Here is a 22,318-nt window from a genome sequence, read left to right on the forward strand (position 1 = left end):
TCTTACACATTTTAAATGGAAAACAGACAAGTATTATGGCATAATAAATTTCTAACTTCTGAGTCCTAATTCATATAAACTTTATATAATTCTTGCACCTTTAATACTCTGGATCAAGGGCTAAAGGAAGTCAGGCAATTTCATTGTCTACATGTAGCATCTGCAGCCAGATTCTTCCTTTAACGTATACCACTTCTGCACTTAAATACTGACTAGGACCACTGGCTTTCTTATTGGGAGCCCTCCTCCCCAAAAAAGCAAGTATTCAGATGCCAAGTGTCTAATGTAAGAGTAAAGTGTGTGCACATGTATGTAGAAGATAAATTATTTGATGATTATTCAGCAAAGCAAAATTTGCCATTATTTTAACCTTTAATATTGAATTAAATGAATTTATATGAATGTGCACTTCAAAAATCTTCATCATATATCACTGTCTTGTAATGATATGTCATAAGCAGGTATAGTTAAGAAATTACCATGACCCCACAATGCTTTTATTTTAGTCTGAGAAAGATTGTTCCTTTGCCTTGATATAGCAGTGATTTGTCTCAGTTCCTTAAATTATCTGGTTTAGTTTATAGAATCAGAGAAAATATCCTGCCTGTGCTGTTCTGTTTTCGATCACAGATAAGCTGATACCAGTATCCAAATCATTTAGATGAAGGCAGTGTAGATACATCAATGCTGCAATGCACCTCAATGACTAGGTACAGAAATAGTTTATGAATGTTATTTTTTCCTTTGCATATAGATGCGTTTGGAGGTAGCTGGCATCTGCAGTGATACTTGAAATATTGTGATCAATGTTACAGAGCACTGGATAGGAAAATTAAGGAAACTAGAAATAGCAAAATGTGGGATGCTTCTTGGTAGGTGTTATTTTGCAGTTCATCACAAGTACAACACTAAAATTTTGCCACATGTAGTCATATATACTTGTTACTGTTTTTATGCACACAAGAACTTAAAAATGAGGAGAAAACCATCTTCCAATTTAAAAATCATCATCTTTATATTAGTAATTCCCCTCTCAAAGGGAGGGGTTTACTCCTTATTCTCAAAACCACACAGAACAGGAGAACAACACAATATATACCAGCAAATATATTCAGAAAATTTGTACATCTCTGTACACGTGTGGGAGGTTTGAGGATATATGATGGAGGATTTTAAATAATCTTTCAGAAATTCTTCTAACTTATTTTTTTTTTAAAAGCATCTCAAAACTTCTAGTGCTAAATTGAAGAAGACTTGAGGTGTGCAGACTTACAGACGTTCTTGAATATTGCCCCCCTGTAGATTGCAGTTAAACTATTCACAGGATGTGTGCTTAAGCAATCTTAATCTAATACTTTGGCGAGATCTGGGTGTCAGGAGAAACTGTGAAAGAGTAAAATCATCTTTGAGAATTATTTCTTAATGAACTAAATATATAAATATATTTAATGAACTAAAACAGAATCTTTTTTGAGTTCTGATTTTTAAAAGGCACCAAATGACTAGCAGGAAAAGGCCTTATTAAGTTCTGATTTGGAGTGATTCCAGCCCAGAGACCAGCAAAACTGTTGCTGGGTGGTAGGCATAAAAAGCCATGTGTTTAAATAACATACCAATCATTACATTGGGAACGAAATTCTCAAGCCTGAGAGTCAGAAAGGACACCGCTTGTTTTTCAGGTCTCTGATTGAGTGAGAATAGACTGTTGTTCGATTGTAGTCTTAAACCCATTCAAAGTTAAATGGAAGTCACTGAAGGAAAATATGACACTCCATAATGCCATTCAGACATAGGCTCTTTTCGGAAAAGTGCTGTACTTGTACTGCCCTTACTTGAGGGTTTCAGTGCATTTTCTCCATTGTATCTGTTTAAGAATTTAGGCTTTATTCAAGGGCTTGTAGATGGCTGTTCTGTAGTTATAGTGAGAAAGGAAGTGTACGAGTAAAACCAAAAAGAAGACTTCCATGGTAATCAAGACTATTAAAATATATTTTTCCTGCAAAAGCAGGTCTTGGTGTCATTGGCAAACTTTCTGAGGGCACACTTAATCCCATTGCCCATGTCACCAACAAAGATGTTGAACAAGACTGGTCCCAACACCGACCCCTGAGGGACACCACTTGTTACTGGTCTCCAGCCAGACATTGAGCCATTGACCACAACTCTTTGCATTCAGCTATCCAGCCAGCTCTTTGTCCACTGAGTGGTCCATCTGTCAAATTGATGTCTCTCCAATTTAGAGACAAGAATGTCGTGCAGCAGAGTGTCACTTTGTACAAATCTATGCAGATGAGGTCAACTGCTCTACCCCTGTCCATCAGTTCCATAGCCCCATCATAGAAGACCACCAAATTGGTCAGGCAGGATTTCCCCTTAGTGAAGCCATGCTGGCTGTCACCAAGCACCTTGTTGATTTTCATGTGCCTTAGCATGCCTTCCAGGAGAATCTGCTCCAAGATTTTGCCAGGCACAGAGGTGAGACTGACTGGTCTGTAATTCCCTGGGACATCCATTTTCCCCTTCTTGAAAATGGGGGTTACATTTCCCTTTTTCCAGTTGTCGGGAACTTCACCTGACTGCCACAATTTTTCAAGAAGGGTGGACAGTGGCTTAGCAACTTAATTTACCAGCTCCTTCAGGACCCGTGGGTGGATTTGTTTAGGTCCCATGGATTTGTGCACGTTCAGGTTCTTAAGATGGTCTCGAACCAGATCCTCTCCTACAGTGGGCCCAAGGTCTTAATTATCACAGTCCTTGCATTTATCTTCCAAGACTTGAGAGGCATGGTTAGAGCACTTGCCAGTGAAGACTGAGGCAAAGAAGTCATTAATAAACTCAGCCCTCTCCAAATCCAGGGTAGCCAGTTCTCCTTATAGCTTCCGGAGAGGGCCCATATTGTTCCCAATCTGTCTTTTATGTGCAACATACCTGTAGAATCTCTTCCTGTTATCTTTCACATCCCTAGCCAAGTTTAATTCTAACTGGGCCTTAGCTTTCCTAACCTGGTCCCTAGCTTCCCAGACAACATCCCTTTCTTTTTCCTGGGGTGTCTGTCTTTGCTTCCACCTTTTATAAGCCTCTTTTTTTCCCTCTAAGTTTCCTCAGCATCTCCTTATCCATCCAAGGAGGTCTCCTGGTCCTCCTGCTGCATTTGAGATGTATTTCTTAAGACCAAGGAGTGCTCTTGGTCTTAAAGAGATCCCTTTTTTCTTTTAAACTTTAGCCACAGCAATATTGTGACCTTTTTAACAATCTACTGAAGTTTTCTTTCAGCAGATAAATAATACAGGGACTTTCAGTTCAGGAAAGCAAAAGCTTAAATTTATGAAGAGAAAGAGTGCCAAAAATTTAACAGACAAGATCATTTAATGTGCAGATATCAAACTAAACTCACATAGATTGAAGATAATGAACCTACTTATATAACCAACTTGAAGACATTCTATATAACATTTTGTTACGTTATGCTTTTGTTTCACATTTTTCCACTAAAAAGTAGCAATAGGGGCTAATCTGTATTTCTCATAGGTGATGAAAAAAAATTAGAAGTGTAATTGACATCATATTTTGTAAAAATTCTAGAATTTTCACCCAACTGGGAAGCAAGTTAAAAACACAAAGTACGTTAACCTCAGTATTTAAAAAGTAAATATCCCAAAAGATTAAGAGAAAATGCACACAGGTTGAAGTAAAATTAACTTTAGATGGATATTTCAAAGTTAACTGGTTGTTTGCACAAGAGCAAAATAAGTAAATATTGAATTATTTGGTAAGCAGGACATTTTTTTCTGGAAACAAATATGATCCTTATGTTATTCATTGCCTTTCACCACTCAAGTAACTACTTGGGAGTTTCTACATGTTTCACTGATTACATTTTTGTAAAGGGAAAAATATCCCTCAGACTAAAATTTCATTATTTTTACACATCCTTCTGGAAAGACTGCCTAAAAAGTATAAAACTGTGATTTAATGATGATCAGAACTTGCATCCTGTACAGCATACTGAAGTAAAGGTTTAAGGGTGAAATGAGAGCAAGCAAAACCCAAAGTTGATAGCATGTGGAACTATGCAGTTCACGGTACAGAAACCAGTTTTTGAATATTTCTAAGACAAAATTCATGATATTCTTGTTATAGTGCTTCAGATAATGTTTTATTAATAATTAGTTTTCTTGCTACATTCCTGTCTGCTGACACAGGTAGTCCCTGCAAACAGGATGTTTGCACATAAATGGGTTATACTTTTTTGTGTGAGTGCTATCTGTCTTGTTAAATTAATTTCAACATATGAGAAAAGTGCCAGGTCAGTCAGCGAGTGAGGGGAAAGGAAAATGTAATGTAAGCCATTCAGTTCTAGCTTTTAAGGTTTAGAGTACATCACCCTAGTAGTTTACATCACCCACTACAATTAAGAAAGATAGTGAAAAGGTTATTTTTAGGTTTTTAGCCTTTTGGAACTGATTTAAGAGGCAATAAAAAATATTGAGATACAATTGGGATTAATAAATCATGACAGGTTTGTACTCTGTGTCACTACACAGAATGGGACTAGATTTTCTGCTTCACAAATTTCAGACCCCCTAATTATTAAAAATATATGGCAGAGGAACCATATAGCCAGAAGAGTTAACCTGATTGATTCTTTGCCTGTGCAAACTAATAAATAGTATGTGCATTTTGCAGGAATTGAAATCTGAAAACCAGAACTGCTTAAAGTCACACAAAATGTTATGCTGCAGTTAAAAATAAAAAGGAAAAAAATGAAAAAAAAAAGTGACAAAGATGAAATCCTGGGCCTTTTTGCACAATGGTGATCTAGATTATAGGATCTATACTGGTTTTAAACACATACTAAGAAGTCTGTTCAATACCCACTATGGCTTTCACAAAGTTATGTATGATTATAGTTTTCAAAATGCCAGAAAAGTTAAACATCAGACCATTTTGTGTTCTCATTATAGCTGTCTTCTGTTGCTGTTGTACTACTTACTGCCTTTATAATAATCTTTGCTTGGTAACTATGATAAAAGCATGGAAGGCTGATAATATATTAAAGTTCTTTTACTTCATAACCAAGAATCCAAAGAGGGCAGAAAATACATAAAAATACTTTGAGGAACAAAATCAACCTTGTAGAATCACAAATACCCATTTTTTTTATAATCTTATTCAAGACTGCAAATAAGGTAAAACGTTATTTTGTTAACACCTGATTCTCATTCTGACCTTTTTCTCAGAAACTAAATATTCTGTTTCAGATTACACCTTAGTCCCAGTGAGGGCTCATTTCTCATTTTGTTTCATTAAAAATGTCTATCAATTTAATTTTATGTTTCGAATATTTACTTTCTCTCATGCATTTCCTGTCCTCTGAGAAGATACTGGTAACTTGTATGTTGCCATTGGAGGATATTTTCTCCATTAGTCACAGGCTGTTACTATGAACTGAACAAACTTGAAAAATGTCCATGTCCAAAACCTACAAGCTTTATAGCTTAATTTACTTCTGAACTCTATTCTTCTATATCCAGTTTTGTGAGTTTAATGTCTTAATAATATTTTCAATATTTTTAATTATGCTTATTATTTTTAGTTTTGCTTGCAAATAAAGCAGCTCTACGAGATCACTGCTTATAGTCTGATGGTCAGGGGTATCTCCTGGAAAGAGAAATATTAGGTTTGAACCCCTTCAGACTGAAGAGGGCTTAGAACCACTAGTACTGCACAAAGACTTTAACCTTAGGTTATTTTGCAAATGTCATCCTTCTCTCTTTATTAAGTATGTTTTTGGCAATCCATATCCTGAGGTAGAAATTATTACAGACAGCAGGATTCATTTTGGTATTGAAACTTGCAAATTTAAGTACCTAGAGTATGGAAGGTGTCCAAGCTTCCCTTATAGCTAATGGAGATCTTACCAGTACAGTCTATAGAGCCTAGAGGACAGTTTACCTGTAGTAAGTACCTGGTGACTGTGGCCCTGGCAAATATATGTTTGAGTGCTTTAATTTCCTTAATTTTGCAGTTAATGCTGCTGTTAGTAGTTGAATCCATTTTCTATATACACTACTACTAGAGATATCTTTTGATGCCTTTGACTTCATCTACTTTGAAGGTCATAGGTTTCTCCTGTCTCTTGTAGGTATATCCTGAAAATACTCTACATGCCTGTCTTAAGGTACCTAAACAGAGCGTTTAATATTAATCCTTAATTCTAGGCCTTATTCAAACACATTTACATATCAGTTATTTCCAGTTTCCTAGCTCTACACAGATCTTGGGCTCAGTAGAGTTAACAGAAAAGGGTAGGTGTCTTGTTTAGTTGTTGTGAGTCACTTCTTGCAGTTCTTACCTCTCATTTGGCTATCCAGGACATTTTGACACCAAGCTTCAGGAAAATAAATAATTCTGATACTTTCAGTGGCCCATGTTTCAGGCTTCTACACTTAATTTGGATACTTGAAATGCAGTAAATCTGGCAAACAAAGGTGCTTGTTTTGTTTTCATATTACCAAGATATCATTCTCGCATATGTATCAGCTTGCACTTGTAAAATGACACTTCTTAAACAAAATTAAACAAAACAAACAAAAAAATCCAGAAGGGAAAGTATTAAAAACAACAGCTGTGAAATTGGATGCTGCTGATATATACTTTAAAATCAAATATAAATAATAACAAAAACTTATTGACATCCCCAGAACACTATCCTGGGTGTTCCTCGGGTTTTGTGATATGTTTTCTTAGAAACAATTGCATTAATGAAAATTAACAGAAAATATAAAGGCCTAGATAAACCGAAAGGAAAAATAATTGTATACGTTATAAAATGACATGTAGCTAACAGTTTAAGCTGGCAGGAGTAAGTAGAGATTGTAAAAGAAGAGTATCTCTAAAATAGCATGCCCAGTATATATAGAAACTCCATACACAGCAGAATGTGTTAGAAAATACCTTCTCACCTCATTCCACTCCCAGTCCTCCCTGGTTCTTCCCAAAATTGTCTGAACAAGCAGTTGTTTTGTTCTCCTGAGATTAAGATGCTTTTTGTCTGGGATTTCAACTTGTATCATCACTCTTTGATAGTTGTGCACCTACACACTAGTCTTTCATGGTTCCTTAAAATGGCATACAAGAGATGGTGCTGTTTTTGCAGGAAGGTGAGAGTGAAGCCAGGACCACATGAGGTTTTTTTACAAGTGCTTGACATTTTCTAGACTAAAGAAGTATGGGTAATTCTGGTGGCTAGGTCATGGAGTTGTGGACCTAGGAGCCCCTTATTCTTTAATTTTGGCTGAAACACTGACTCACTATGATATGTAGACATCTGTATATTTTCTTGACTGTGATGAAAATGTTTCTATTTATTTACTGCAAAAACCTCAGAGGAAAATAAGGTTGTGACTGATTGGAATTTTCTTCTGTAAATCACAAAAACACAAAAATGGTCTGCTTCAGATGAAAAATAAAAATAAAAGATATTCCCAAGAGTCAATTGTACAGGGAGAGTAAGTAAGGAGAGAGAGAGGCAGAGAGAGAGAAAGAAAAAAAATGTGTTTTTTTTTTTAATTTAGCATAATTATTCTCCTGTATTTAGAACGAAGAAGATACAGTGTAATTCACAGTAAGGTCTATGCCATTTAATTTGAGATTGGTAAATGCTATCTAATATAAATAACTTTAAAAGCACATAGAATCTGACACAAGATAAATATGTATCGCACTATGCAGACCATGTCTTGCTCTGTAGTACAATAAAGAAAATGATGTTCCATATTTTCAATTGTACTTCTTGGGGTGGGGGGTGGTTAAATATGTTTTACGTGGTTTATTCCTCAAATATTTTAATCTGCATGTGTAAATGATATCATGAAGTATGTGTGTGAGTACACACACAATTTGTGTACCTGAAACATCAGGTGTTTACAAGAAAAATGAGAAAGGAGGGGAAGAATGGGCCGAAGATGAGTGATGTGCATAGAAAAAATACTACTGATTTTTTTTTGTACGTTACAAATTTTAAAGTATAACCTGCTTAAAAAAATATTAGACTATCTACTGAAAATTGCTGGCTGTCATTTTAGAATCCCTGTACTAGCTGCATGGCACTGTGCTGGTTAAATTTAATCAGAAGTTGTTCAAATAATTATTATTATTATTTTTGTAATAAATCTAATATCTGGTATTTGGTATATTTACATTTTAAGCTAATCTGATATTAGATTAAACCCATAGTTTCTTTTTATGAATAACCATTTAAAACTGCGCAGATATCAAAAAAGTACTCACTGTCATTTTAAAAAGACATTGCAGGTTCATATTGCAGTCAAAATGCAATAATGAAGTAGTATAAATCTGAAGGATTTAGTTTTTGGTCTGGTCAAATAGTGTCCTCTTTAACAGGCGAAGAGTACAAATATATCAAATTCATTATGAGGAGCGATTATGTTTTTCTGGTTCTGTATTGCTCTATATGTCACTATATGCAATCCCTTTATTATTGTCATTCAAGTTGATTGATAGAGTAATCCCTGGATTTGTGCCAATACCTGTGGAGTGATTCTAGTTCTATGTTCCCAGTCCAGCATGCCAATTAAGCCTGAGTTTTCAATGGGTTTATTGGTAAAATTGACAGCAGCAACATACTTCTGTTAAGTCATGAACTGATAGCAATATGATGGCATTTTAATTCATGCTTTCGATATGTGCAAAAATATTTCTGTAATTTGAAAGACAAACATTTTTCTCTGCTTCCATTGAGTTATGGTTAAATGGAACAGAGAAGACAACCACTGCAAATTGCATCATTAGGATAACATTGGGATAACATTGGGAACCATAACCATAGCCTGTGAAATTTAGAATTACATTATATTCTCCATTGCCTAGAATAATACCATGGATTGCAGGATGTTATCCCCAGCACATGCACTTCAATGCATATGTATATTACATTTAGTTAACTAGCTATGCAAGAAATCTCTCTCACTCAACATTATCAGAGAAGATGATGATAACATTAAAAAATCATCACAAATATACCATGCTTTCAGCTAAAAATCTATTCAGCTATAATCTAGCAGCTATTCAACACAGCAGGTTTTTTTCATGAAATTGCTTTGCTTGGAGCTGTTCATCTATGTATTAACTTCCATTTTAACTTGTTTAAATTCTGATATATATTTGTATTATTCTTACTAAGGTCTGGCCATCCTGCATAGCTTAAGCTTAATAAAATATCTTCTATTCAAATTAAGTGGTAAGTAGTATAAATATTGTCCTTATAAGCTTTAAAATGTTTAGAATTTCAACTGATAAAACCCAAACCATTATTTTAAATATTTTATCCTCGTTTCTGGGCATTTTAATTTTATGGTAAATTCCATTCATACGAGGTATATTCCTTTAATAAAATGTTAGAAAATTTAATGTTAGCCTCTACTGTTTCTGTTTCAAAGGAATTCAACCAGCACAGCTCATAGGAGAGAATGGTAAGTTAAGTTGAGTTTTACTCTCATGAACTGAATAGGGTTGAATAAATATAGTAAAAAACTAGTATACGGTAACCCTACTTCACATGTAACTCCTCATAAACTGGAAGATATGTGTAAGTTCATATTCACTTTATGTTTCCTCTGTGTTGAAATGGAGTGCACGATGAATTAGTCTGCTTTTAATGATGTTCTCTTCATCTGTTCACCTGTACACACCAAAGAACTGTTTATGCAGGATGAGATTCTTAGTCCCACAGACAAAACACTATGCAATGGAAGTATGGATAACTAAGGTAAGATCAGTAAAAAGATAGCAAAAAACCTGGTATATTTTGTCTTAGGTTTTGTCACATATAAATGATGGAAGTGTGTATCTGCTATGTAACCTACATTGCAATGCATTTTTCTGATTATTAGAACGTTTCAAAGAATAAAAGTCTTAAACCCACTTTCTTTATCCACTCTGCACTGAGGTTCTTGTCTAGATTCAAATACTCGAAACATCATTCATTAAAATAACTCTATTTTTAATGACAGTGGCCTCTGGAAGTCAACCATACATGAATAAATTTTTGTCTTTTTCTTTTTTTCTTTTTTTCTGAAGAGTGGCTTTCCACAGAAATTGCCTTTTTCAAAATTTTAGATTGAATATTGACCAGATTTTGTCAGCGAGGACATAGACATTGATTGACGTCATGAATAGCACGTGAAGGTCTTTGCTTCCCTCTAGTGACTGGTCCAGGAAGAGATTTAACTGATTCCATTCATGCTGCTCAATTATGGCAGAGATTCAGCATAAGGTCAGTTATGTGTAAAGATAGCTATGAGGTCACAGAGATACTGATGCAGTATTAAAGGTGCATTCTTGTGATAGTGCTTGATAAAATATGGTAGATTTAAGCTGGACACGTGTTTGACTAGTTTTGATGAAGTTTTATAGTTTTATCAGGCAGAGACACGATTTCAGAGTTTGACAATTCAAGAACTGGGGGATGACTTTACCATATATTTCAAAACACTGTTCCAAGCATTTACTCTAAGGTCATTTTGCAATATAAACACTGTTCCTGTAGAAAGACAGACCAGACTTCTCTTCAGAGAGAGCAGTTATTAATTCAGAAGACTTCATTCAGATTTAGATCCATGCATCTGGAAGTAAAGTCAAGCAACCATATAAATTGAAAATGCTCAGAAATTTCTTGTGCTTTAGTCTAGTCTAGTAGGTATATTTATACCGGCTGCAGTTCTGTGTTTTTTGTAATGACTGCAAGTAAATTTGAAAGTAACAAATGCATATCTGAACAAAACAAAATGTTTTACTTATAAGCCATTTATGTACATAATCTGTGCCCCTATTGTCAAAGGAGCAGGTAAAAATAGCAGAAGAGTACTTTCCAAAGCTCCTGCTCACATGGATAAGCAATATTACCCAGGTCTTTCATCTTCTTTGGTGACGTTAGTAAATTTCTTTTTTTGCTTAAGGATGGCATAATACAAGGACCTGTAGTGCTGTGGCACTCCTTCTGTTGGATAAACAACTAAATTCTCCAGGACAGGCAACAGTCATCAGAATGAATGAGAGTAAAGCTATTTAAGCTTTAGATATCTGCATTATGGCAGGGAAATTATACTGGTTTTGAGAACAACTAGAGCGCATTCTCAAGTAGGACTCAGGGATTTGGAACTCTACCGGGGTTTGATGAGTGATCATGGACAAACAGCTTTGCTTTCATTATGCCCTTATTTCCTCTGTCTGTAAACCAGGCAGGACAGTACAAATCTCTGTGTTAAATTGTTTTTAAATTTACAGGTATAACACACTTTCTAGAGTTACAACTTCGCAGTTGTAATTTTGCTATATTGTACTTTTGGAAGCTGTATTTGATTTAGCAAACACTGTTTTTCCCTACAAGAGTGAGTTCAAGTCCAGCAACATGCTGGATTCACAGATCCCATTTGCTGTATTTCTTGGTGAGTTATTACTAGGGAAAACAATAATCACATTCTATTTGACTTAGCAACATCCATGAATTTTTTTTTGGAAACATCCACACAAAACAAAATTATGACCAATTTGTTTTCTGTTTTAAAATTTATTCAGACTGCTTGATTATCTTCTGGCCTCACTATGTACTAAAAAAGAAATCTGTCAGAAATTCAATTCAAATCTTTAAATTTGATTAGAAAGATACAATCACTAGTTCTTTTTATTCATATTTCAGAATCATAATTGCCTGATATTACAAGAAACCATTATTTTTAGTTTCTGAAAAATCTACATTTACAGAAAGGCAATAAATAGTGATTCAGTTCTCAACAAATGGAGTTGATTAATCATCCAGTAAAAATTAAAAAGAAAGCAAACTTATTAGCAAGAATTAATTTGATTTCCTTTTTTTTTCTATAAATCTCACCAGGCCATGTAAGCTCTGTTCATGGCTGTGTAGGTGTTAATGAAGAGCAGTGTTATAAAAAAGACCTAAATTATAAATTCCTCCCATATATAATGATTCATTTTGTGTATGACTTAAGCAAAGAAAATTTTAGTCTGACTCTTTTTCAACATAAAGACACTCCATTTTATACTGCACAATACCTACATATTGCAGACCTATGTACTCCTGCACTACAGTGTAATCATAGCACTTTATGAATGCAAAAATATTTAAATTTAGGTCTTTCACCACTTGAGAAATGGATTGCCACTTGATCTGATCTGATGAAAATCAGCCAAAGCCTTTTTCAATGTCTTCTAAGGAATTTGAATCAGGTTTTTCATTCTGTATTGCTTTAATGAAAAAGAATATGATTCTGTAGAGTCAATTCTTTATGCAAGACAACCGGGAACAGATTAAGTAGTGTGCTACTGCACACGTTCTATTATGGAAAGTTCAGCATAAATGTAGGTATTCCAAGAGAGACTTATCTTTTGTATAAGTTCATTAATGTTAACTCCTCAATTAATTTCACAAGCATAACCATAGAATCTAGCATGGAAAGAAAATTTTCTGGCTTAAACACGAAAGAAGCAAAGTCTGACTGAAAAGCTGGACCAACAAGTCTGACTTAAGTCCAGAAGCAAAGCTTCAGCTGCCATATTTTACCAAACTATATCTACATTAATTACTCTAATTCAATTATTCTACTTACAGAAAAAAAAAACAAAACCTGTTTTGCTAATATTATGCATGTAAGCTTATATCCTAAAGTTGAATCACGATCTGCCTTATAGGTAATTCTGTGAGAACATCACATTTAACTGGTAGACTCTTTATTTGCTTTGAACAAATTCTTTTATGGACAATTTCTCGACAACTCTATCAAGGGACAATGGGATAAAAATAATTAGAAGCTCTAGGGGATAATTAAAAACAGTAATTGCAAACTTTTTTTAATATTCTTTATAATGGTGGATGTTATATATGTCTGGAGTGAAATCCTGAAGTTATGTAAGTGTATATACAATTTCTCATTTCTGATATACAGATATTCATATTTTCACATAGCTTCAGGATAGAAAATCTAAACCACTGTCAGTGTAAATTTATATGGCAATGGAAAAAAAAAAAAAAGTAGAATACACCTACCACTTACCATGAACTAAAACTGAATCAGGTCAAAATACTTGCAATATTAAAAATTTCAGCTAATTGCACTGTACTTCTGCCACCTGTGTATTCAGCAGGAGCAAACTGCTCAGAGTACACATATGGACAAGTACAACATCATCATACTGTTATAACATCCTTCTGCAGCAACTGGCAGAAAAGAGCCCCGGAATACTAAAGCCCTTTCTTTACCCAGTGCTGTGAGATGTCATGTTGCACCATGTACAGCTGTGGAGCACACCAGCAGCAACAGACACTGTCCTGTGGAGAACACGTGCCCACATTATGTTCAATGCACGCAGCATCTGCATTGTTTTGCTAATTAGCTGGTAACTCTTGAAATTCCAATGTGAGAAATCACCTCCTTGCCACCTCGTCTACCCATCTTCTACACCCTCATCATGATGGGGTTACCCAAGGGCTGCATGTGAGGGTGGTACTCGCAATGCTCAGTGGCACCAGCTTCCAGCCTCTTACTGTGTTCTGACCCTGGTTCAAGAGTCTAGGGGCTGTGTCCTCTAAGACAAGTGACTAGTTTTGTCAGGCCAAACTTTCATGGATCCTAGAGCTCCATAGAGACTGCATGCTTTGGCCCCTATCAGAGGTACAAGCATCGGAAAGGCGACAAAGTTCAAGAGAACTGTTCAGACAGCCTACAAAGCTGCTACAGTAACTGGCATTTTTAAAATGGAAATGTATGCATGCATATAAGCATTTTTTGATCCCCTGGGCTTACACAGCATTGCCCAGACTTACATAAAGCAAAACAGTGCTAGGAAAAAACATTGCTAGTGATATGGCTAAGATTGAAGTGTGGCATAGTGATAAACACATGGAAAGACTGGTAAAATTAAATATAGAGGTGCTGGGAATCAGCTCCCCAACCCATGAATATTTTCCTAAATAATATGGCAGAGTTCCAGCAGGACACGATGTGAGTAACACACTCCAGCAGACCTGGCAGCTCAGCGGGCATGGGCTCCTCCTGAAAAGGCTGAAAAGTGTGTTTCAAACTCCTTAACTAACTTCTGCAATGAAAAAATTAAAGGGCTGGTCCTTGAAATCCCCAAGTAAGTGATCTAACCATTGGATTAATTTCTGATTGAGACTGTCTTTTCTGTCTTCCTCTGCCTTATTCTTTTCCTTTCCAGAAAGGTAGAAGTTTCATTTCCTCTTAAAATCTTTAAAATCACTTCTGTGGGGTGGGAAAGTCAGCCCTAGTACTTGACTGACTTCTTTTCTTTTTCTTTGTGGACTGAGACACTGGAAGTAACGTATCAGAGTCAATCCCTGACAGCAGGGATAGTTGTTTGTGCCTGACAATGCAAAGCAGAAAAGATACAACTTTTTCTTGAGTTTCTGTTTGGTTCACTTAAGGAATCAAATTATTTCTCCTCAGAATGTCAATTAAAAATATTCCATGCATTTTCCCATGCACTGAAAGGAGAAGCATTCAGCATCCTAAGATTGAATGCTTCTCCTTTCAGAGTATGGGAATGCACTGAACATTTAGACTGTTTTCGGAAATGAATGGATAAAGATATCACTCAGACTTCTGAGGGGGAAAAAATCATTTCTTACATACCTGTCATGGTTTAAGCCCAGGCCATAAGTAAGCCCTCTCACTCACTCCCCTCCTTTCTTCCTCGCCCCCCCACTCTCAGAGGGAGGGGGAGGAGAATCAAAAGAATGCAACTCCCACAGGTTGAAATAAGAACAGTCCAGTAACTAAGGTATAACACAAACCTACTACTGCTACCACCAATAATAAGAATGATAAGGGAAATAACAAGGGAAGAGAATACAATACCACCCATTGATACCCAGCATGACTGGGCAGTGAACCAGCCCTTCCAGGTAACTCTCAATTACATCCTGGGCATGACGTGCTGTGGTATGGCATACCTCTTTGGCTAGTTTGGGTCAGGTGTCCTGTCTCTGCAGCCTCCCAGCTTCCCCTCCTCCCTGGAAGAGCATGAGACTCAGAAAGTCTTTGGTCAGAGTAAACATTACTGAGCAGTAACTAAAAACATCGGTGTTATCAGTGCTGTTCCCAGGCTGAAAGTCAAAAACACAGCACTGCACCAGCTACTAAGAAGAAGAAAAAATGACTGCTACTGTTGAACCCAGGACAATACCATTGATGCTACCAGGTTCATGTAGAGAAGCTGGAAATATCAAAGGAAATACCAGAACTCAAAACCAGCCTGGTTAAATCTGCACAGGCAGAGATGCTTTATGTTTTGCTAGAATCAACTGAAATAAAATGCTGAATTATTGGACTTGACTTTGCCCTTTAGAATACATGACATAATATTTTATTCTTTAGTTGCACTATCTCAATATTGTACACACATTTCACTAGCTGGCTATGGAGTGGGCACAAGCCTGCCTGCTTGATAAATGTAAAACCTTATAAATTATCATCACAAGGAAGAATCATCAAATCTTATAGAAAGAATGGATTAAAACAGCTTTTGCCAAAGTTATGACAATCAAATTGTCACAGATAGCAATGGCAGTAAGTAAGCTTGATGATCTGGTGTGACTGGGCAGCTCACAGATCCAGAACTTTCTTCAAGGATGGATGACAGGGAACCATAATTACTTATCAGTCTCCTGAGAAGCATGCCCAAAACCCAGGGAGACAAAGCTTCCCCTGCTGTTAGACAAGTATTAAACTGACAAGATCAGTGGAGGAAGTATCATTTACCAAATGTGAACTTGGAATGCATGCAGATAAAGACGTGGGAGAAGTGACTAAAAAGGTGGCAAAAACCTTTAGAGGGTACTGCTGGCTGCATGCCAATGATAAAAGCAAGCACAGTTTTTATCTGAAAACCACTTAATTTAAAACACCCATCTCAGCAGAGACTACTGATTAGTTAAGTACCTTCAAATAAAGCATACTATTTTTTGTTGAGTTTATTCCAAAATGCTTGCCAAATCCTGGTTATGCAACAAGTACCGAGTTTGGAAGGACAGATCTGTAGGATTTGCTATGTGGATGAGGCTATTAATCCATCAACTCCATTTGCCTGCTGCTGAGAGTGGCTAATTCCTGACACTTAGAAAAAAAAGTGGAAAATATAAAAGAAAGACAAGCCACCACCAAGAACCCAACATCACCCTGGGCACCTAGCCAACTACATAATTATTTATTAAGATTTATAAATGACAGGAACCTATTCAGCATTATAGAGCTTTCATGATAATTTAAAACTCATAGGGCCAGACTGCAAATTCTGACCTATACCTGAGTAAATACATATAAAATACTCCAAAACAAAAAATACGTATTACAAACATAAAATTATGAATTAACTAATGCTGCCACAGCTAACATTAAGGACTTTTTCCTAAAGGATGGAGCAAAAAACCCAGAATTTTGCTTGCCTTTACACACTCAGGTAAGAGATAATGTAACATTCTTATAAAATAAACCACCTACATTTGTAAAACAAACGACAATGGTGTCCATGCAGACCTTATTGATACATCATATCTTACTGTGAGTATTTGATGGCTCATAGAACTTTTCAAAATACTTAACCCTCCAAGTATACCCCCAATCTTCAAATATTTTAACATCTTCAATAGTTAGTATGGCAATAAAAGATATCCTTCAGAATATAAAAACTGTTTCTCCCTATAAACCTCAGACTATTTTATGTAAGCTTTATGTAAATGTTAGATGCTTCAAAAATTAATTTTTCCATCCAGATTCTGGATGCTGAAACCACTACTTACATGTAGCACTAAACTTCCCTATAAACAATATTAAGATAAATGTATGCAAAACAAGTGGCAAGCTCAAAATACATATGTTGTGAATCCAGGATACCTGCATGAAATCTTTTAATCGCATTGTTAAATCTACTGCATGCTGGGTTTTTGTTGTGTTTTTTGTTTGTTTGGTTGGTTTGTTTTTTTTTGTGCTAGTCTAACTCTGTGCAAATATGACTTTGATATTCTGCAGTGAGATCAGGTCATGTGCTCTAAATACACAGTGCTTAAAGTACTGCATGGAGAAAAGGTAAATAAAACACTGTACTACTGCTGTGTAAGCAGAACATTGTGAAGAGGAAACATAGAACATATTCCAAATGTTTTGCATTCCATGTGCACATAATCACATATAATATCAAATCTTTCACACACTTTATCCCACACACTTTACAGAAATGAAATGTTATGATGTAGCTTTCAAATAACTGCATTATGATTCTTTCATAGAGGTATAAACCATGGCACTACTTGTATTTGGAGTGATTTCTAGTATAATATACAAATTTTCTCATTTCTGCACTACAATGTTGTGTCTCAGACATCAGTGTATTGATATAAATCCAGGCTCAAGGATAAAAGCACTCACACAATCACAGACACACAATTTTTAACACTGTAGATGAGTCTATAGAATAAGACATACATACTATTCCTGGACAAGATGAAGTTGTCATCATCTTCAAAAAAGTAATATGGCAACCATATAAGGATACTTCTTGAAACACTTAATCTGTATTTAGGCAAAGTTCACCTTGACTTTAATGGACATTTACTGTGAAAGATTAACACATCAAATTACAACTGTATAAATGTGGAAATATTTTCAAACCACACTGTTTTTACTGCTTTACCTCTTCACAGCATCATTTTCTGTTTTGCTACTGAAGGCACACATACTGAAAAAGAAGTAGCAGAAAACTGCTAGCAAGCTTTCACTGTTTAGTATACAGCTAATATTTTACTAAACTAAAATGAAAATTTGCACCAGCTAAAATGAAGATTGCTCTGGATATCAACCTTGAAAATTATATTTATCCCTGCAGTAACAGAAATGGAAGCCTTCCTTAGTTATCTACCTGATCATTTATCCGCTTGCTTGTTGCCCAGCAACTACCATCAAGGAACTACAGTTCTTAGACATCCTCATTTTAATCTTGAGAAAGATTAAAAGTACTATGTATGTAATCTCTTTCTGGTGAGATATTGTATTATTTCAATTTAAGTATCTGCAGAAAGGAAGCCCAGTGAGAGGAGAATCCGGTATTTTCACTCCATGAAAGGTTCATTTTCCCTGCACTTGTACCAAACCATTTCCTAACCAACTGCTTAAATATTGTTAGGTACTCTGTAATATTTGAGCCATAACAAATAAAAGCACTTACGTTCTTGAATCATCCCACAGCACACAGTAGGGGTTCAATGTGCCCTAAATAAAAAATAAATAAAACCTATTAGTTACTGGTATACAAAAAAACATGCCATGATTGACCAAAGCATTTACCTGGGTCTCCTCCTACACAATAACACTTATACTCTAATGAATTGATGCCACTGAAATTGCAAAAGCTGAAGGTTAATTCTTAGGGAGTATTTAAAAAGCACTTGAAAAATGCAGAGTGTTTGTTGCATTCTCTATCTTAGATAAGGTAAGCATAAAAATGTCTATTTGGTATATCCTAGGAAAACTGGAAGAGTTACAAATAAGATGTAACAAATAAGAGTTAATCTGTTAAGAGACTAGACTTGACTAAACATTTCTGGGTATGTTCAGAAACATAACTTTAGGCCCCTCTGGAGCTTGGATGTCAGAACCAGTTATGCCTTTAAAAAATTTAAGTATGTATTGGGCAAAATATCTGGAGCCTGGGATTTAAGATGACCCCATATTCAATACACAAGACCTTCTGTCAGTTAGGTTCTAAATCAGCAGAGATTTACACTTAAATTATTTATCTTTTGTGTTGACCTTTATAATCCCAGCTCCAACCTCTTCAAACTCAGTTGAAGATTTCTGATTTGATTTAAAACAGGATGGGAATCTAAGTTTATTACACATCATTAAACTGTAGGTAATGTTTTGGGAAATTGAAACATCCTTATTATTACTCATGTTTATCTTGCTGCCTGGGAAAAGTTGTGACAAAATTAAAATTCATGTTTTATTCCTAATCTTGTAAATCTTTCTTTATCAAAACTCAGATTGACTTAAAAGTACTTGACTGGCTAAAACCTGCAAAACTGTATTCCCATTCAACATAGATATTGGATATTTCCTGAAGTCAGAACTATATAAACAAAGTAGATGCAAATTAGAAAATAAAAATATATTTTTAATAAAAATCACATGTGATTTGAAGAAACAGGTGGAATACAGTATTTTCTTAAGTCAATGTTAATGTAGTTCTTTCATGAACAGTGTTGGTACAGTAGATAGCTTCATATAAACAAAACACACCTTGGTATTTTATTCTAAAAATTATTTATAGAAAAATTATGGCAACCTGTGAAGTAAAATTTTATTAAATATTTAAATTTTTCCATCCACCTTTTTTGTCAAAGATAGAAAAGGTCCTTCTGAAAATGCTTGTGAGAGATATATTTAGGGAAATTTTCACCCTGTACTTCAGTAGTTTGCTGACTGCATTGAATTTTGTGAGTAAACTATAAATATTTAAAACCAACATATGGCACTTTATATTAACGTAGCTCTGTACAAACATAAATAAAGGATGTTCCATTCCCTGAAGTATTTATAATATAAAGAAGAGGAAGAGGAAGAAGGGATAGGACAAAATACTGGATGACAAGCACACTGAGATTCCAAGACCAAGTCCTGCATCGTTAGCCAAAAGCTTTGAGATACACTGATAGAACAGCATACACACAGATAAAAATTAAGAACAATGGAATAATGGTGCAGAATCAGCCTTTTTTAAAAAATGGATTTTTATAAAAAATATTAGTTTGTATCCTAAGACTGGGTGAAGAAATTCTACTTGCAATCTGGTATAGTTATATGCATATTAAAAAAGCATTCCTATAGCTGAATTGTCAAAAGACATTGCATATCTGAGATCTGAGACCTGCCTTTCCTAGCAGCAGCAGGTATTACGCAGTTTATGCTTGCTATTTCTACTGTGCAAATAGTAAGAATACAAAAACACTTTCACAAATAATGTCCATTATAAGTAAATCTACAAAACAGAGGGAAATAAAAGCTTTTGCAGAGCTGAAACACAGTAAGACTGCAGCTGCCAGATCATGTTTCACTCTCTTTGAAATGTATACAAATGGAAAAAAAAACACAGCTCTTGCCATTTAATTACCTAGCTGCAGCTAAGGAAGCAGCTACTGTGGTCATAAATGTTTAAGACTGTTGCAGTATTGATTTATACATTAAAGGACAGGAATGCGTGAACGTATATGTAACTATATTTCTGCCTGGCATATCAAACTGTTGAGATGCTATTGGCAACTTTGACAGCTATGAAGCACAGTGCCAATTCTGTTTTGAAGCCAGGGTTTTGAGTCTCATGGAAAGCTTGATGTCTGATGCTGCTGCTGGTGCGTTAGTTATGCGTCCCTGGAGCAAACTTCTGTGCTGTCAGAAGGTGAGAGTTCATAGTCTCTCTGGAGCAAGTAGGATTTTATTGAGCTTTTAAAAGATTACTTTGGTGTCTCTTTAATCAAACTACTGGAAAAATGTGATCACATTCATCAACGTGTTCACAGTTCATAAGACCAAATATCATCTTCTCTAAATAATGCATCGCAACTCACATTCTCATTGTAGTCAACTGTGTTAATTAATCTGCAAATCCAAATACCAAGCTGTATTCCAAACAGCACTGTAATTGTGATTTACATTTCTGCAAAAAAATAATTCTCTGGTTTTATTAATAAATGGGATAATTTTGATGTAAAATGAAACAATGATGATAAATTTTGAATGAATTAATATTTTAAGGCTAATTTGAATTTAACATATTAACTCTTATTAAATGATCACATTTGCCCATCTTTTTTCATAATCTCTTATCTACTTAACTTAGTGGATGGGAAGGTAAAAGAAGAAATATGTGGGAATACTCCTATACATGATCAGGCACGCTCTACAAGTTGCTTAAAATATTAGTCATTAAATCAATTTGGAAACAGTTTCCAAACAAAAAATTAACAACATTTCAATAACAAAGGTTTGAAAAGAACAAAACATCAAGAGCCACTGAAAAAAAAACCCCAACCAAACAAAAAAAGCCCCAGATATCGAGATGAAAGAGAATGTATTTCCTGTTTAGTAATTAATCTATGTAATTAATACTAGTATATATTTCTGAATGTAACATATAAGGCTTGTTCTATAGTAATAAATTCCTGTTTTCAGGTGAGAAAATTATTGTAGAAAATTATCAAAGAATGGTTTGTGTTGGAAAGGACCTTCAAGATCCTCTAGTTCCAACCTCCCTGCAATGGGCAAGGACACCCTCCACTAGACCTTTGTTGCATAAGGCCCCACCCAACCTGGCCTTGAACACTTCCAGGGATGCGGCTGCCACAGGTTCTCTGGGCAACCTGTGCCTGTGCCTCACCAGCCTCATAGCAAAGAAGATTAGAATTATATTCACTCTGAAAGCAAAGAGCACTCAAACCTACAAAATAATATTTTTATGCATCTAGAGCCTTAGTTCTTTAAACCAAACTTGCATTATGGAGGCTAAAATTTGAATATAAAAATCATGAAACTTTGAAAGATATTAAAATTTTAAAACTCATTGCCATTCCCAGATTTTCTAGATCAATATATGCCAATCCAGCTCTTACATCCAGCCTGATCATGATCCTATATAAATGTACGATGTATATAAATGCAATTTAAGGAAAGGAAATTTGTTCCAAGTACTTGATGCTTCTTGGGATTAAATTCTAGGTAAAAAAAAATTAGCCAAAAAAAAAAAAATAATTCTGATAGCTTTTTGCATAGTTATTGTCCTTTTACCTTGTCAAGACATGAGCTAATATAATACTCATTAATATTCTATTACTGAAAGGTTGACAAAGCAAGGTGCAAAACTGTGTTTCTAACATAACCTTTTGTAAAAATAAAGTTTAATCTCTTCTCCAAGATTTTGAAACATGGAATAACTTGTTTTTTAAATGACTCAAAGGGATGGATTAAAAAAAAAGAAAATAAATTTTGTTGTGGTTTTGTCTTGTTTTGGTTTTTCTTTTTTCCCCGATATATAGGATTAATTAATTTGTGGTCTACTTCAGCAAATACTTTACCAAATTTTTAGTGAAATTCTGACAGGGACAAAAGTTATATTAAATTACATCATTATATGATGTATCTTAGGTTGGAAATAAAATAAAACTAAACCCCAAAACTACCCATCCTGAAACATTAAAATTAAATAGAATCAGAGA

At 35.1% G+C, this 22,318-nt stretch overlaps 1 protein-coding gene across 8 annotated transcripts in view; it reads right to left on the minus strand.

Moving 5' to 3' along the window:
• Nucleotides 1–22,318, minus strand: part of ADGRB3 (adhesion G protein-coupled receptor B3) — a 469,027-nt gene that overhangs the window by 166,528 nt on the left and 280,181 nt on the right. For all 8 annotated transcript variants that reach the window (XM_061460537.1, XM_061460535.1, XM_061460541.1 and 5 more), the window contains one exon: nt 18,277–18,320. In XM_061460537.1, coding sequence (XP_061316521.1) covers nt 18,277–18,320 — 44 coding nt within the window. The remainder of the gene's footprint in view (nt 1–18,276; nt 18,321–22,318) is intronic.

Source organism: Pezoporus flaviventris, unplaced genomic scaffold, assembly GCF_033815535.1.
Source record: "Pezoporus flaviventris isolate CSIRO_AGI_PZ_B2104156 unplaced genomic scaffold, CSIRO_AGI_Pfla_v1 ptg000031l, whole genome shotgun sequence".
Lineage (NCBI taxonomy): Eukaryota > Metazoa > Chordata > Aves > Psittaciformes > Psittacidae > Pezoporus > Pezoporus flaviventris.